Genomic DNA, 17,693 nt, shown 5'->3' on the forward strand with positions numbered 1-17,693 from the left:
ACACACACACACACACACACACACACACACACACACACACACACACACACACACACACACACACACGGGTGTGCACGCGCGGGCACACAGACATACACTTCAATGTTAGTCCTTCATCTCTGAAATCACACAAACACATCTGTCGTTAAGGCAACAGTTAAAGATGATGATGATAAGTGGAATGAAGTTGAACATGAGTCTATTTAATGGACAGTTGAGTTGGCCAGTTGGAACCCAGAGATGGCCAGGGTGGGGCCCAACCAATCCGGCCAATCAATGACCAGAGAAAAAGGGTCAGGAGGCGTGTCCCGACAGGCAGGAAATGCCAATGGGATTATAGGGTACTGTTGATTGACAGCAGATGTGCTTAACGAGGAGCAGAATCTTTAAGGAAAACCTGGAAATTGAAGAGAACTGGAGACACTCTCACACACAGAGCAGGGTGATAGAGGTAGAGGAAATGGGAAATAGAGAGGTACACAAGGAAAGGAATTTAGAAATGTTCAAAATGGTCTTTCTCTCATGTTTGACCCCTAAGCTACAACTCCCCAGGTCTTATCTGTTAGGGGAAACCCAGACCTGTGGACTGTGGAGTGTTAGAGGGACTATGGGATATGATCCAGTGTTGGCTTGGTCTCTGCTTCCACTGGGTTGATCTATGCTTTTACTAATGCCTCTTTAAGGTCTACAGACTCTATTTAATTTGGCATTTCCCATATATTCACTGATACCATATGAAACCCCTCCCTTAGTCTCATAGTAACAATCTCACTGCACCATTCTCCACTTCTGTCCCGTCTCGCTCTCTGTCTCTCTCTCTCTCGCTCTCTCTCTCTCGCTCTCTTATTCTATCTCCCTCTGCAGCTGTGTGTAGTTACAGTGTGACCTCAGTAAAGTCCCGTCCTGGCCAGTAAAAGGGGTAGATAACTGCCCTTCTCTGCCTGTTTATTAGCCCCTGGGGCAGTAAAAGGCAGCTGTTTCGCCCCCTTCAAAAACACACGGCCTGCACTGGACCCCCGTAAAAACACACAAACAGTCAGAGACACACACGCACTTGCATACCGAACCAAACACACACATTCTGTAAACTCTTCACACGTACCATCAAACACTCACACTGTACGCGCAGCTCGTAAAACACACACTCGGTACACACACACACACAAGGTGAGCACACACACACCATGCTGCACTAAAGCAAGCAAGTGAAAACAACTCACATGCATACGATACAATACACACCTACTGTACACTCCAACCAGAGTGCCTGCAAACCATATATTTACCATAAAGATGGGTGCATTGCATAGAAAAAAACCTTAAATGTATATCTGGGCCCAGACTAAATCTGACATTTGTATCCTGATTTGAACAACATTGTCATATTCCATGGATAAAACTGAGGCTGTACAGTACATGTTGATTGGCACTACTGTATTGGGCTTGAATTGATGCACCAGCCCGCGTTACAGTATGTTGAACACAAAACGGTCAACCTTTCCTGGTGATGGAGTGCACTGGTTATGCTAATCTGATATGATGAATGAGACGTCCTAAAGACAAATGGACTTCCAATACCTGCTAGCATAGCTAGCCTGGTTACCATTGGTAATCAAGGAATATGTGAACCGAGATGTAGCACAAGCTCTAACGAGGTCTGTGTGAATGCAGGTTCGTTTAGGTGCCCTGAGGCCATGCCTGTCTCAAAGCCGAGTGCGATGGATGATTTATGTTCAGGGTGGTGAGAGAGTGGTGTGTGTGCATGTGTGTGTCTCTGTGTGTGTTTTTGTGTGTGTGTTCATGCGTGTGTCCGTGCCTCCATGTATGCCTATGTGTAATATAGCAGATGTGAGATGGATGATTTGAGTTCAGGTTGGGGCGGTTAATGACACCTGGGTCAACTGCATTCTGGGGAAGCTAGTAAAGTTGTGGGAGGACTGATGCAAAAATGTCCCACAGGCGACAGTACCACAGGGCATGATGGGTAAGAGGCCCACGCCTTCATAGACACAGAGTGCTCGTGACAGCCTGACTAAACACACACAACATACACACCAGCTAGCACATTTGGCATTTGGCATTTGCCTGAATGTACATTTTCAGGTTTTATTAACATTCTGAGAACAGAAATGTTATGTTGTTTGAAGTTAAGTTAGTAACGTTCTAAGAACATTTTCTAAATGTTGTGAATGTTTTGAACGAAATGTAAAGGTTATTTGGAGGTTTTTGAAATAACTTAATTAAAACTTTCACTGAATGTTTCAAAACGACTGCTAGCTTAGGTTAACTGTTTTGAACTCCATGCATGGATAGGACACATGGAAATTCATTTATTTTCTATTGTGACATGGCGTCAGTCAGATTCAAACCTATGATCATCTGTCCTCTATCCATAGAATTAGTCCCCTGCACCACCAGGCAAATGGAATGTAGATGTTTTTAAATAACATTCTTAGAACATTCTTTTAATGTTACTAATGTTTTCTTGTGGTTTTTATGGAACGTTTTCTTAATGTTCTGAGAACATGACTTTAAATTGAACTATAAGGAAACCTACTGAAAATGTTATGCTGAAGTACTCAAATTCCCACAGAAGAACATTGTTTCTTAATTATCGTTCTCTGAACTATTTGAGAACATTCCCAATGTCAAATCAAATCAAATTCAAAATCAATTGTATTTGTCATATGCTCCATAACGAATAACAATAACGAGTAGTGATCGCTGTTTCGGTCACAGGAAATGATGGCGGAGACAATAAGTTTAAAAAAATTAAAAGTTAAGTTTAAAAAAAAGTTTGGTCAGGAGCCTGTAAGATGGCTGCTATCCACTGCAACGCCATCAAACCAGTTGGAGAACGCTCCTAGAACGTTAACATTTTAATTAAATGTAACCATGTTTAAATGTTTAAAGTCTGTTAAATGAATTACATACCAAGAAAATACATTTATATACACTACCATTCAAAAGTTTGGGGTCACTTAGAAATGTCCTTGTTTTTGAAAGAAAAGCATATTTTTTGTGCATTAAAATAACATCAAATTGATCAGAAATACAGTGTAGACATTGTTAATGACTACTGTAGCTGGAAACAGCAGATTTTTTTATGGAATATCTACCTAGGCGTACATAGGCCCATTATCAGCAACCATCACTCCTGTGTTCCAATGGCATGTTGTGTTAGCTCATTTTTATTTGACCTTTATTTAAAACCTGTTTGGGATAGGGGGCAGCATTTTCACGTTCGGATGAAAAGCGTGCCCAGAGTAAACTTCCTACTACTCTGGCCCAGAAGCTAATATATGCATATTATTAGTAGTATTGGATAGAAAACACTCTGTTTGAATGATGTCTGTAAGTATAACAGAACTCATATGGCAGGCGAAAACCTGAGAAAAATCCAACCAGGAAGTGGGAAATCTGAGGTTTGTAGTTTTTCAACTCATTGCCTATCGAATATACAGTGTCTATGGGGTCATATTGCACTTCCTAAGGCTTCCACTAGATGTCAACAGTCTTTAGAACCTTGTTTGAGGCTTCTACTGTGAAGTGGGGGCGAATGAGAGCTGAATCAACCAGAGGCCTGCCAGAGTGCCATGAGCTGATCACGCGCGCTCACGTGAGAGTTAGCTTGCGTTCCGTTGCAATTCTAAAGACAAAGAAATTCTCCGGTTGGAACATTATTGAAGATTTATGTTAAAAACATCCTAACATCCTAACATCCTAAAGATTGATTCTATACGAACTGTAATATAACTTTTTGAACTTTTCGACTGAACTTTCACCTGGACCTGCCCGCGCTTCGTGAGTTTGCATTTGTTTGCCAAACGCGCAACAAAAGAAGGTATTTGCACATAAATGATGGACTTGATCGAACACATCAAACATTTATTGTGGAACTGGGATTCCTGGGAGTGCATTCTGATGAAGATCATCACAGGTAAGTGAATATTAATAACACTGTTTTTGACTTTTACTGACTCCACAACATGGCGGATATCTGCATGGCTTGTTTTTGTGTCTGAGCACCATACTCAGATTATTGCATGGTTTCCTTTTCCGTAAAGCTTTTTTGAAATCTGACACAGCGGTTGCATTAACCCTTTCACACGATCGTTCTACAGTGGTCCCTGAAGCGTACGATCACACCCGTGTGTTTAGAACACTCGTTTAGAATGCTCGTTTAGAACGGCAGTTTCGAATGACGCAACAATCAGCGTTTGAGCTGGCCACACTTTTTTCAGAAACTATTTACACAAACACAGTCCTTACAAAGTTATGTCCAGAATGTCAGCAGTTTATTTTTGGATGCATTGTTCAGATATTCACAGAAGTAAATATAGCATAACACAATCATCCTAACCGGAAAAATGTAGGCTACATTTGTCCTAGCGCTGAGGAAAGATTGACCCAACACAAGCAGTCATATTTTCTAACTCTCGGCTGACGTAAACTACAATATGAATGAGCTAATAGCAATTACTATATATAATTAATCACATCACGGGTGAGCTCACCATTGATCGAAATAACTAGGTAAAACACTTCATAGAAATCGAAAGTAATCCGACGATTAGTTTCAGCGCGCAGCCATGCATTTTTTCCTCACAGAAACCGAAGATAATAAGAGAAGACGAGATGAGTTTGGTCTGTTTGTAGTATGCATGTTGAAGGGGTGTGTCATCTACCGTCGTTCACATCCCACCATTAACTTCCGGAAGTCCTCAAAAAATTTGTGAACTCTTACTCACCTCATTTTGTTGTAACATCTTTGGTCAAACAGACGTGAATCCCAGAATGCATTGTATGTCAACAAACATGGCTACACAGCTGGAATTAGCTTAGCTCATCATAATCAGTACAACCTTCAAAAAAGTATTTTACACACATATGTGCCCATTACAATCTGTGCAAGAATCGGAATGCATGAGTTGTCACCTAGAATTGAAAACATGTGAATAAAATCGTAAATACACAAATAATTACCACATAAAACATTTTCTGATAGTGATTTATTGATACAAGTGGCGCGTGCCGGCAGTCAACCACGTAACCTCCCACTCTGCGCCATTCAGTGTTGTTGTTTATGTATGTAGCTAGTGAGCTAAACTGTAGCATTAACAATGTCTTTCAAAAGGAGACAACTCACAAATGTGGAAATTCTGGAGATTTTTTAAAATTCTGACAATGAGTCTGAGTATGAAAGTCAGGAATCAGATTCTGACAGTGACAGTGAGGAGCTGCCCCTCAACCTTGTAGCCATTGAGAACCCTGAATCTGAATTTCCCTTGTCAACTGAGGAAGTACCAGGTCCCTTTGAAGATACTGGTGGTGATGGAGGCAGACCGACAGTGGATGAAGTACAGGAGTTCTGTGGTAGCTGGAAGGCCACCAGTCATTTCACCCCACCTGGCCCTGCTGTCTGCTTTGACGAGTCCCAGTCTGGAGTGCAACGCCCCTTGCCATTTCCAACTGAGGCAGAGTGCTTCAAGTTGTTTCTCACAGAGGAGCTGGTGGGAGAGATAGTTGAGGAGACCAATCGCTATGCCTTAGAGCTACAGGAGAAGAGAGAGCCAGGAGTGAGGGGGAAACTCGCTAAATGGGTGACAACCACAATTAGTGAAATGTATACCTTCCTGGTGACAGTCCTTCTCATGGGAATAGTAAAGAAGAACTCCCTAAGAGAATACTGGAGCACAGATCCTATGTTTGCAACTCCCTTCTTTGCCTCCCTCTTTTCCCAAGACTGCTTCCTAGTTCTTCTGCGATGCCTGCATTTTGTCAACAATGCTACTGCCATCCTAAGTGACCCGTTATACAAAATAAGAAATGTTCTTATCAGCCTGACATCAGCATTTGGTCGGGTCTTTGTGCCATACAAGGACATATGCATTGATGAGTCCCTGATGTTATGGAAAGGTAGGCTGGCGTTCCGTCAATATATTCCCTCCAAAAGGCACAGGTTTGGAGTCAAGTTCTTTGTCATGTGCGACGTGAAGACAGGATTTGTCCAGGATATTATAGTTTACACAGGGTCCACCACTGACATCAAACATTATGAGGGGCTTGGGGTGTCAGGGTCCGTGGTGATGACCATGCTGGCTCCTCATCTCGGCAAGGGACACACTTTGTATGTGGACAATTGGTACAGCAGTCCCACACTCTTCCAGCATCTGCTCTCCAACAGCACAGGGGCATGTGGCACAGTCAGGTCGAACAGGAATGGGATGCCGGCATTCGGATGCAGGAAGATGCAGAGAGGGGAGGTGGAGTTCCAAGAGAACGGTCAACAGCTGGCAGTAAAGTGGCATGACAAGCGAGACGTCCATGTCCTCTCCACTGTCCATACAGCAACCATGTCGGCCACAGGGAAGGTGGACCACCTGACCGGAGAGAGAAAGATCAAACCAGATTGTGTGCTTGATTATAACCTCAAAATGGGGGCCGTGGATAAGGCAGACATGATAAACAGCTTTGTGGAATGCACACGGAAAACGAACAAGTGGTATAAGAAGATATTTTTCCATCTGATCGACACTGCTGTCCTCAACGGCAGCATAGTTCACCGCCAACTAACAGGTGAGATGATTACTGAACAAGGTATTTTTGTAATTGGATGTACAGTTCACATACAAATCCATTATGCAATTATAGTGACAATATCTCACCCACCTCCCCACTGCCTCATCATCCTCTAACTTTCCTCATCCTCCCCACTCCCTCATAGGTAAAGTAATTACCTACCAAAAATACAGAGTGAACCTCATGAGAGAGCTGCTAGAGGAGCACCACGCCCCTCGGCGCCCATCCACTGGGGGTCGTCCTGCTGTAGACAATCCCCTACGCCTCACTGCACGACATTTTCCCTGCAAAGTCCCTCAAACTGCTTCTCAAGGTAGTCGCACACGGAGGCATTGCAAAGTCTGCCTGTCTGGCGCCAGGAGAAGTAAGCAGAGGAAGATGACAAAATACATGTGTCTAGCTTGTGATACACCTCTATGTATTTCACCATGCTTTGAGGAGTATCACATGCTCAAGCATTATTGAGCACATCTGCAGCAATAGGTGACTGACTGACCTGACATGTGACTTGACAGGTGACCAGCCATGATACTATGCCTTAGAGATGGGGGTGGAAATGCAGTTGTTGTTCAGTCACTGCATGGATATTAAATATGGGTTACGCATATTCAGTTTTTTGTCCTCTAGTAAAACAAGTTGTTGAAATAACTACCAGTACTGCAATAAAATAGATGAATATTACATATTGGCATGCGTTTTCTTGCTGTGTTTTCATCCAGTACAACTGTTAAGGAGTGTACCTAAGCATACAAAAGCTGTCCTCATTCTTCAGCTCCAAAGATGTCCAGCTCCAGTTATGATATTGGCAAATAATGTTTCTGGTTTCTGAAAGTACAGAATAAAGAGGAATTATTCATTAGAATACAATATAAGGATATAGCAATAAAACAATACTACAAAGAAGTAACATAATAAACACTGCTATAAAAAAATAGTTTATTGCATTGACAAAATCACAGATTTGAGTTATAACAGTAAGAAACTAACTTTTGAGCTCCACAAGGGGGCAAGGCAGGGCAGAACAGAGCTATGCTGAATAGACCAAATAAACAAACCATGGTCATATTTTTTATTTATTTAACTAGGCAAGTAATGTAAGAACAAATTATTATTTACAATGATGGCCTACACCGGCCAAACTCGGACAACGCTGGGCCAATTGTGCGCTGCACTATGGGACTCCCAATCACAGCCAGGTGTGATACAGCCTGGATTTGAACCAGGGTGTCTGTAGTGCCATAGACCGCTGCGCCACTTGGGAGTCATAAGGCCAGGGTAGCTTCAAAATACAACACAAGCTAATAGTTTTCTGACGCAACTAGCATTGTTTTACAATTTCAAATTGTTTTACAGAGCTAATAGAAGAATGTGGCTACATAAGCACGATTGACTATAACATCATAAAGGTTATAAAATGAGTAACGTTACCTCACGTTTCCGCGGTGATAAAGAATATACACAAATATATTATGCTCTATACATACAGTACGCTACAATAGAAATGTGGAATAGAAAATGTGAACACGTGTGCAGATCCTGTTCTGACGGGAGATGAGCAAATGTCTGCAGACGTGAACTGCACAAACAATTGGGAAGTGCTTGGGGAATTTTGTCCGTGTCAGAAATGTCCCAAAAACGTAATTATCCGCAAAAGTAAAAATGACTATTTTTATGTGAATGAATGAGGCGGAACACACCTAAATTCAAACTGTTTTTAGAAAATAAAAACTTGTTTGAAAATCATTTGAAATTGAAGTTAAAACAACTTATAAATATAAACAGGCTGCGTGCTTTAGTTTGAGGGCAGCGCGGATAAAATGTACTGTTTACGTATCAATCACATTCTGGAATGGAGAGAACATTCTAACATCACGTGCATAAAAAAACTCACGCTGGGGCGACCGTTAGAGATATTTGGAACTCACGCATGAAAGGGTTAAGGAGAAGTATATCTATAATTCTGTGCATAATAGTTGTAACTTTTATCAAAGTTTATTATCAGTATTTCTGTAAATTGATGTGGCTCTCTGAAAATTTGCCGGATGTTTTCGAGGCACAACAATACTGCCCATAAAGCGCCAATGTAAACTGAGATTTTTGGATATAAATGTGAACTTTATCGAACAAAACATACATGTATTGTGTAACATGAAGTCCTATGAGTGCCATCTGATGAAGATCATCAAAGGTTAGTGATTAATTTTATCTCTATTTCTGATTTTTGTGACTCCTCTCTTTGGCTGGAAAATTTCTGTGTCTGTTTTTGTGACTAGGCTCCGACCTAACATAATCATATGGTGTGCTTTCACTGTAAAGCTTTTTTGAAAAGGGACACAATGGGTAGATTAACAAGAAGTTTATCTTTAATTTGGTGTATTGCACTTGTGAATATAGGAAAGTTACATATTTCAAAAAAAATATTTATGAATTTCGCGCTCTGCCTTTTCAGCGGAATGTTGTCGAGGGGTTCCACCATATTAACTAGGCAAGTCAGTTACCAGTTAAGGATAGGCAGAATACTGCCCCCTTTGGAGGAATTGCGTGCCCATAGTAAACTGAAAAAAAATCTGTCCAAAATTGCTAATATATGCATATAATAATTATTATTGGATAGAAAACACTCTAAAGCTTCTAAAACCGTTTGAATTATGTCTGTAAGTATAGCAGAACTCACAGGGCAACTTTGACGTCATCGCCCCCACCCTTCCCAACCAGCTATGGATCTGGAGACACTTTCTATGTCTTCCACTAGATGTCCTCATTCAGTACAGCGTTTAATTGTGCAAATCCCGCGGGTTTTGACCCTTTGGCAGGCAAAAGACTGAGTGTCGCGAGAAAATACCAAGTCAGGAGAGCGCACATTTTGGAGAGACGTCCTTTCGTTCCAGATCACCTGCGGAGAAGCACGTTCGTCCGAGAGATTAGATAATTGTTTTGTACGTTTAGAACATCCTAAAGCTTGATTCTGCACTTAGTTTGACCAGTTTAGTCGACATATAATATGTAATTTTGAAGTTCTGATGCGCAACTGTTCGTGACCAGAAGTAATTTTTGGTAGTATTTCAGCTGGAACTTGCAGCATATGCTAATACCAAGACACACAACTTGAAACCAAACGATGCTTTGGGTAAGTATGACTTCTTCCACTACATTCTGATCGAAGACCATCAAAGGTAAGGGAATATTTATGTTGTAATTTCGTGTTTCTGTTGACTCCAACATAGCGGAGAAATATTGCTTATGTCTGAGCGCCGTCTCAGATTATTGAAAAATGAACGATTTCTGTAACGTTAAAAATAAATGTGACAAAGCGATTGCATTAAGAAGCAGTGTATCTTTCTAACTATATGTAGAACATGTATATTTAGTCAAAGTTTATGATGTGTATTGGCATTATCTGGCGGAGTTATCTATCATTTCTCCGGACATTTTTTAGCATTTTCTCAACATGGCGTCAATGTAAACGGTGATTTATGGATATAAATAGCATATTATTGAAAAAAACATAAATGTTCTGTGTAACATGTCCTATTACTGTCATCTGATGAAGATTTTCAAAAGGTTAGTGAATTATTTTTCTTTTAATCCTGCGGTTGTGATTGCATCTTTTGTTCGACAAAATGGCTGTATATCGGCTGTGTCTTTGGTGGTGGTTTGACATAAATATGTGCTATGTTTTCGCCATAAAACATTTGAGAAATCTGACTCGCTGGGTAGATGAACAAGGTGTTTATCTTTCATTTGAGCTATTGGACTTGTTAATGTGTGGAGGTTAAATATTTCTAAGAATATTTTTGCATTCTGTGTGCCATCTTTTGAGTTGAGCGTGGGGGGGGGGTGCCCTTGGGGAACGTGGGAGCGTGAACAAGTTAAGAACAAATTCTTATTTTCAATGACGGTCTAGGAACAGTGGGTTGCCTTGTTCAGGGGCAGAACAACAGATTTTTACCTTGTCAGCTCAGGGATTAAATCTTGCAACCTTTCGGTTACTAGTCCAACGCTCTAACCACAAGGTTACCTGCCGCCCCCTAATCTAAGTTTATCATTTTAAAAGGCAAATTGATCATAAGAAAACCCTTTTGCAATTATGTTAGCACAGCTGAAAAATATCGTTCTGATTAAAGAAGCAACAAAACTGGTACCTCTGTTCAATTTGATGTTATTTGAATGGACAACAAATGTGCTTTTCTTTCAAAAACAAGGACATTTCTAAGTGACCACAAACTTTTGAACGGTAGTGTATATTTTTGTCAAGTTTCTTAAACGTGTTGAGAATGTTCCTTGGGGGAAGGCAAAATAACAATTGGATGACCATGCTCTCACCAAGCTCTAACAAACATATCGTTCTCAGAACGTTATGTGCTAGCTGACACACACACACACACACACACACACACACACACACACACACACACACACATAAAACTGCCTGCAGGCACCCCAACACCCATCCCCTCCAGTACCCTCCACTCCAGACCACCCAGAAACCTCAGAGATCTTGTAAAATGTTGGTCAAGAATAGTTACACACAACTTACACACACACACATATATTTTCTCTCATCTCTTTTCCATGCAACACACATTTAATAGAACACACCATCTTCCCAGGTACACACACACACACACACACACACACACACACACACATACTGAAGTGTTGAATATCAGAGCAGGTTTTGGGATAACAGACAGGAGTATAGTAGAGGAATTATAGTAGAGGAATGAAGAAATGGAGAGGTTGAGTCAGAGAGACCAACGGAGGGGTGAAAAGAGGACAAACTCTTCCTGGTTTCAGCCCAAGTCTTCCTCCTCGTCTTCTTTGCTGGAAGAGAAAGATGCAGCTGTGTTTAATGTAGCAGCTAGAGACACTTTGGTCCTCCAGTATGACACATAGATAACAACTGTTAGGTCTGAATGAAGCCTTTGTATACAGATAGACCCTGTGATATGGGACTCACCTAAATAGGATTACAGACTCTGAGACTAAACTCAAATATGGACAGAACTGTCTCTATATGTGTGAGAAAATAAAGAACCAGAGAGAGAATGAGGAGGATGGAGAGACAGAGGCAGAGAAAGAAAGGATGGAATGAGAAAGAGAGGGAGAGAGAGAGAGAGAGAGAGAGATGGAGGGAGATACAGTAGAGAGAGAGAGAGAGAGAGGGAGAGAGATTGAGGAAGGGAGATACAGTGAGAGAGAGAGACAGAGACAGAGAGAGAAAGAAAGAGGGAGGGAGAGGGAGAGAGACAGACAGACAGACACACAGACAGACACACAGAGAGAGAGAGAGACAGAGAGAGAGATAGAGAGCTCACGTGAGAGACAGAGAGGGAGAGAGTGCACGAGAGAAACAGAGAGAGAGAGAGACACAGAGAGATTGAGAGAGAGAGAGAGATTGAGGAAGGGAGATACAGTAAGAGAGAGAGAGAGCGAGAGAGAGAGACACACAGAGAGAGAGAGAGAGAGAGAGAGAGAGCACGAGAGAGACAGAGAGAGAGAGAGAGCACGAGAGAGACAGAGAGAGAGAGAGAGACAGAGAGAGAGAGACACACAGAGAGAGACACAGAGAGAGAGAGAGAGAGACACAGAGAGAGAGAGAGAGAGAGACACACAGAGAGAGAGAGAGACACAGAGAGACAGAGAGAGAGATCAAATCAGTCTTTACTGGGTGATCAACCGACAGAACTCCATGATGACTCATTATGTTTACATGCACATTAAGGCTCTAGCCTTTTGGGGGCCTTAAGCGAGATTTGGGTTCCCTAAGCGATGCCCACCATCAAGTGGGCAAACATTTTTAGTGGCCCCCCTCTTGATGGCTAGGAGAATTTTTTTTGTTTTAATAAAGTTTATTCTACACATTTTGCCATGGGGCGTAGAGAAAATGTTGCAGTTTTAAAGCTATTTTTCTGCATTTCTACACATTTTGCCCTGACTTATGCCATGTTAATGATATCTGAGTGAGAGTGACTAACAAAATCAATGGAGGCACCCTGAAGGTCAGTGCCTCTGGGTCCAGTCCAGGGTGTGTCGAACTCATTCCATGACAGTCACTCAATTAGCCATGTCAGCTAAACATTTTTAGATTGATAAGTTAGTCTAGTCCACATGTCAACTCATTCCACCGAGGGCCTAGTGTCTGCAGGATTTTGCTCCACCCTTGATTGATGAATTAAGGTACTAATTAGTAAGGAACTCCCCTGGTTGTCTAGGTCTTAATTGAAAGGAAAAACCAAAATCCTGCAGACACTAGGCCCTCGGTGGAATGAGTTGACATGTGGACTAGACTAACTTATCAATCTAAAAATGTTTAGCTGACATGGCTAATTGAGTGACTGTCAGTGACTGACAAAACAAGAGAAAAACTGCAGATGCACATCCAAATTTCTAACTTGCAACTTGTGTATTCTACTATTGTAAGTTGAGACCCCGTCTGAGTAAAAAAAAAAAAAAAAAAGCATTATTATTATTTATTCATGTTGTTGAAAGTTCAACAGGTTCACTCCACAGCACAGATACTGAACTAAACAGCATGACATGAGCACAAGACTGTAAGGCCCAGATTCAATCTGATCGCGGGTGATAGGCATTGCGGCCTTAAAAGGTCATTTCCGAATGTTCTTTATTGAACCTTTATTTAACATATGTCGATTGAGCCGACATATGCAGTGTTTACCGTGAACGTGATCTCCGCAAACATTGAATCCCGGCTTAAGTTGCTCTGGATAAGAGCATCTGCTCAAATGACTCATGTAATGTAAAATGAGAAGAGAGGAGGCAGGAAAAAGAGACAAACAGCAAGACAGAAAGAGTAACATAGAGAGGGAGAAAGAGACAAACAGCAAGATAGACAGAGTAACATAGAGAGGGAGAAAGAGACAAACAGTAAAGATAGACAGAGTAACATAGAGAGGGAGAAAGAGACAAACCGTAAAGATAGACAGAGTAACATAGAGAGGGAGAAAGAGACTAACCGTAATGTGAGCGTACCAAGTAATTAGGCGTCACTCTAAAGCGGGAAGGTGGAATAAACGAGTCAGGAAAAAGGTTTTTCTGATTGAACACGGTTCTCTATTGAGAGTATTTTGTCAACAAAAACATTCAAACATAATCAATGAAAAATCTTCCAAGGAAAAACACACATCTTCTTCTCCAGATGAAACAAGAACACAATAGGATAATCTTTAAACTACAACAAACATAAATCACGGTTTTGTCACCGTCTTAGTGGTTCTTTCAGCACAGCTTCTCTCTCTCGGTGGCCATCTTCCAGAGATAGTTTCCCCTCTCCCTTCTGGTTCCATTCTCTCTTTTATAGGGGAAGGAGAGTATCTCATTAGTACCGTCAGCTGTGCTTAATTGACTCTGGTTACCTTGTCTCCCAGGCTCTGTTGGGCAACTATCCATGAGCCCAGCCTGCCCTCTAGTGGTCCGTCCACAGTAAAGATAGACAGAGTAACATAGAGAGGGAGAAAGAGACAAACCGTAAAGATAGACAGAGTAACATAGAGAGGGAGAAAGAGACAAACCGTAAAGATAGACAGAGTAACATAGAGAGGGAGAAAGAGACAAACCGTAAAGATAGACAGAGTAACATAGAGAGGGAGAAAGAGACAAACAGTAAAGACAGACATCTAAAATGAAGGTGGGATTTAGTGCCTGTATTTGATTACTGACTCTCTCTCTCTCTCTCTCTCCCTCTCTACAGTGATCAGGGCAGTTTATGCTGGAGACGGTGATGTCATTGCTGGACGTGCAGTCTGATTGGCTCTGGGGGGGGGGGGGATTGATGTGATTTGATTGGCTGTGGTGGTTTATGGTTTGGGGAATGGAGAATACGGAAAACATCATACAACTGTCTGGCCAATGGACTGGCAGTACAACAGATGTTAATTTTTACTAACACACAAACATTCAGATACACAACAATAACACAACACACACGTAAAGTTAGCTAACACCCAGTGTTGCCAAAGCCAACTTAGATGACCCCGGGGAACCCCATAGACAAGGTGGAAAAATGCAGATACACAACATACACACGTAAAGTTAGCTAACACCCAGTGTTGCTAACACCAACTTAGATGACCCCGGGGAACCCCATAGACAAGGTGGAGACAGCTCTTTCCAGACGCTCTACTGCTTCCCACTGTCCACATATACAGGCTGTTAGTGTGGTACTGCATAGCTCAGCTAATGTCTGACGTATGGGTCAGTACAGACAAGGTATCTGACACTTTACATCTGACACCTGTTACCCTTCTACCACAACTACAGCACATCTGACAGTAGTGTTATATCTCTCTCTCCCCCTCTCCTGCATATCTTAGCTTTGTGAGGGACAGTATCATACTCCTACATAGTTTAGGTAGTATCGATTCAATAGTTTCCTGCTGCATAACTCATGTTTATAGTGTGTGTGTGTGTGTGGTGTGAGTGTTTTTGGTTCTCACACTAGTTCTTCTATCTGTTCCATTTCTATGGTCTGGCAGTAGGACACATTTTCATAGTTGCACTTTCTGACTGACAGTAATTTACTCTTGCATAGCTGAGCTTTATGTGTGACAATAGTTTGTGTCTGCATTGCTCCTGTTCTATCACATGAGCTTATAACAGTAGTTAGCTCTGTAATATCTAAGCTTAATTCCTGGCAGACTGTTTTTTTGGCTCTGACAGAGGTTCTACCTACATATGAATCTGTGGCTATGTACTGGGAGGCTGGGAGACTGGTTGCGTGTGAGTGTGTGAGTTTGTGAGTGGGAGTGGGAGCTAACTAATCTGACTTAATTACTTAAGGCTGAGGATCAAAGCCAGCATGCTGCCAGTCTAGTAAACTTTACAGACAAACAATGCTATATGGGACACTGTGTGTGTGTGTGTGTGTGTGTGTGTGTGTGTGTGTGTGTGTGTGTGTGTGTGTGTGTGTGTGTGTGTGTGTGTGTGAGAGAGATGGAACAACAGGAGGAGAGAGGGAACAGCAGGAGGAGAGAGGGAACAACAGGAGGAGAGAGGGAACAGCAGGAGGAGAGAGGGAACAGCAGGAGGAGAGATGGAACAGCAGGAGGAGAGAGGGGACTGCAGGAGGAGAGAGGGAACAACAGGAGAAGAGAGGGAACAACAAGAGGAGAGAGGGAACTGCAGGAGGAGAAGAGGAACAACAGAGGAGAGAGGGAACAACAGGAGAAGAGAGAGGGAACAACAAGAGGAGAGAGGGAACAACAGGAGGAGAGAGGGAACAGCAGGAGGAGAAAGAGAACAGCAGGAGGAGAGAGGGAATAGCAGGAGGAGAGAGGGAACAACAGGAGGAGAGAGGGAACTGCAGGAGGAGAGAGGGAACTGCAGGAGGAGAGAGGGAACAACAAGAGGAGAGAGGGAACAACAGGAGAAGAGAGGGAACAACAAGAGGAGAGAGGGAACAACAGGAGGAGAGAGGGAACAGCAGGAGGAGAAAGAGAACAGCAGGAGGAGAGAGGGAACAGCAGGAGGAGACAGGGAACAGCAGGAGGAGAAAGAGAACAGCAGGAGGAGAGAGGGTACAGCAGGAGGAGAGAGCGGACAACAGGAGGAGAGAGGGAACTGCAGGAGGAGAGAGGGAACTGCAGGAGGAGAGAGGGAACTGCAGGAGGAGAGAGGGAACAACAAGAGGAGAGAGGGAACAACAGGAGAAGAGAGGGAACAACAAGAGGAGAGAGGGAACAACAGGAGGAGAGAGGGAACAGCAGGAGGAGAAAGAGAACAGCAGGAGGAGAGAGGGAACAGCAGGAGGAGAGAGGGAACAACAGGAGGAGAGAGGGAACAACCAAGAGGAGAGAGGGAACAACAGGAGGAGAGAGGGAACAGCAGGAGAAGACAGGGAACAGCAGGAGGAGAGAGGGAACAGCAGGAGGAGGAAGAGAACAGCAGGAGGAGAGAGGGAACAGCAGGAGGAGAGAGGGAACATCAGGAGGAGAGAGGGAACTGCAGGAGGAGAAAGAGAACAGCAGGAGGAGAGAGGGAACAGCAGGAGAAGACAGGGAACAACAGGAGGAGAGAGGGAACAGCAGGAGGAGAAAGAGAACAGCAGGAGGAGAGAGGGAACAGCAGGAGGAGAGAGGGAACATCAGGAGGAGAGAGGGAACAGCAGGAGGAGAAAGAGAACAGCAGGAGGAGAGAGGGAACAGCAGGAGGAGAGAGGGAACAACAGGAGAAGACAGGGAACAGCAGGAGGAGAGAGGGAAAAGCAGGAGGAGAGAGGGAACAGCAGGAGGAGAGAGGGAACAACAGGAGGAGAGGGGGAACAACGGGAGAAGAGAGGGAACAGCAGGAGGAGAGAGGGAACAGCAGGAGGAGAGAGGGAACAGCAGGAGGAGAGAGGGGGCAACAGGAGGAGATTGAACAGCAGGAGGAGAGTGGGATCAACAGGAGGAGAGAGGGAACCGCAGGAGGAGAGAGGGAACAGCAGGAGGGGAGAGGGAACAACAGGAGGAGAGAGGGAACAACAGGCCTAGAAAATGGAAAAAGGGAGGCATAGTTCCTTATCCACAAACAACAGAGTAGAATGAAGTTGATCTACCGAACAACTAGAGTAGGATGAAGTTGATCTAGCTAACAACTGCAGTAGGATGAATGTGAGCTACTTATCAATTATAGTAGGATGAAGTTGATCTACCTAACAACTACAGTAGGGTGAAGTTTATCTACCTAACAACTAGAGTAAGATGACATTGATCTACCTAACAACTACAGTAGGGTGAAGTTTATCTACCTAACAACTCGAGTAGGATGAAGTTGCTCTACCTAACAACTAGAGTAGGATGAAGTTGATCTACCTAACAACCACAGTAGAATGAAGTTGATCTACCTAACAACTAGTGTAGGATCAAGTTGATCTTCCTAACAACTAGTGTAGGATGAAGTTGATCTACCTAGCAACTAGAGTAGGATGAAGTTGATCTACCTAACAACTAGTGTAGGATCAAGTTGATCTTCCTAACAACTAGTGTAGGATCAAGTTGATCTTCCTAACAACTAGAGTAGGATGAAGTTGATCTACCTAGCAACTACAGTAGGATGAAGGTGATCTACCTAACAACTGGAGTAGAATGATGTTGATCCAGCAACAACTAGAG

General features: G+C 42.8%; 1 protein-coding gene across 1 annotated transcript; it reads left to right on the top strand.

The window, feature by feature from the left end:
- The first annotated feature begins 6,230 nt into the window (after positions 1-6,230).
- LOC135563777 (piggyBac transposable element-derived protein 4-like) lies at positions 6,231-7,267 on the top strand. Its single transcript, XM_065007220.1, has 2 exons — positions 6,231-6,579; positions 6,728-7,267. Exons 1-2 carry the CDS (start codon positions 6,252-6,254, stop codon positions 7,045-7,047), a joined length of 648 nt encoding a protein of 215 aa, XP_064863292.1. The 5' UTR covers positions 6,231-6,251; the 3' UTR covers positions 7,048-7,267.
- The last annotated feature ends 10,426 nt before the right edge of the window (positions 7,268-17,693 follow it).

The sequence above is a fragment of the Oncorhynchus nerka genome, linkage group LG3, assembly GCF_034236695.1.
Source record: "Oncorhynchus nerka isolate Pitt River linkage group LG3, Oner_Uvic_2.0, whole genome shotgun sequence".
NCBI classification, from domain to species: domain Eukaryota; kingdom Metazoa; phylum Chordata; class Actinopteri; order Salmoniformes; family Salmonidae; genus Oncorhynchus; species Oncorhynchus nerka.

Coding starts and splice junctions, on each gene's coding strand:
- LOC135563777 (XM_065007220.1), top strand. CDS start 6,252: ATGCAGAGAGGGGAGGTGGAGTTCCAAGAGAACGGTCAACAGCTGGCA. Junction 6,580..6,727: donor AGTTCACCGCCAACTAACAG/GTGAGATGATTA, acceptor ACTCCCTCATAG/GTAAAGTAATTACCTACCAA.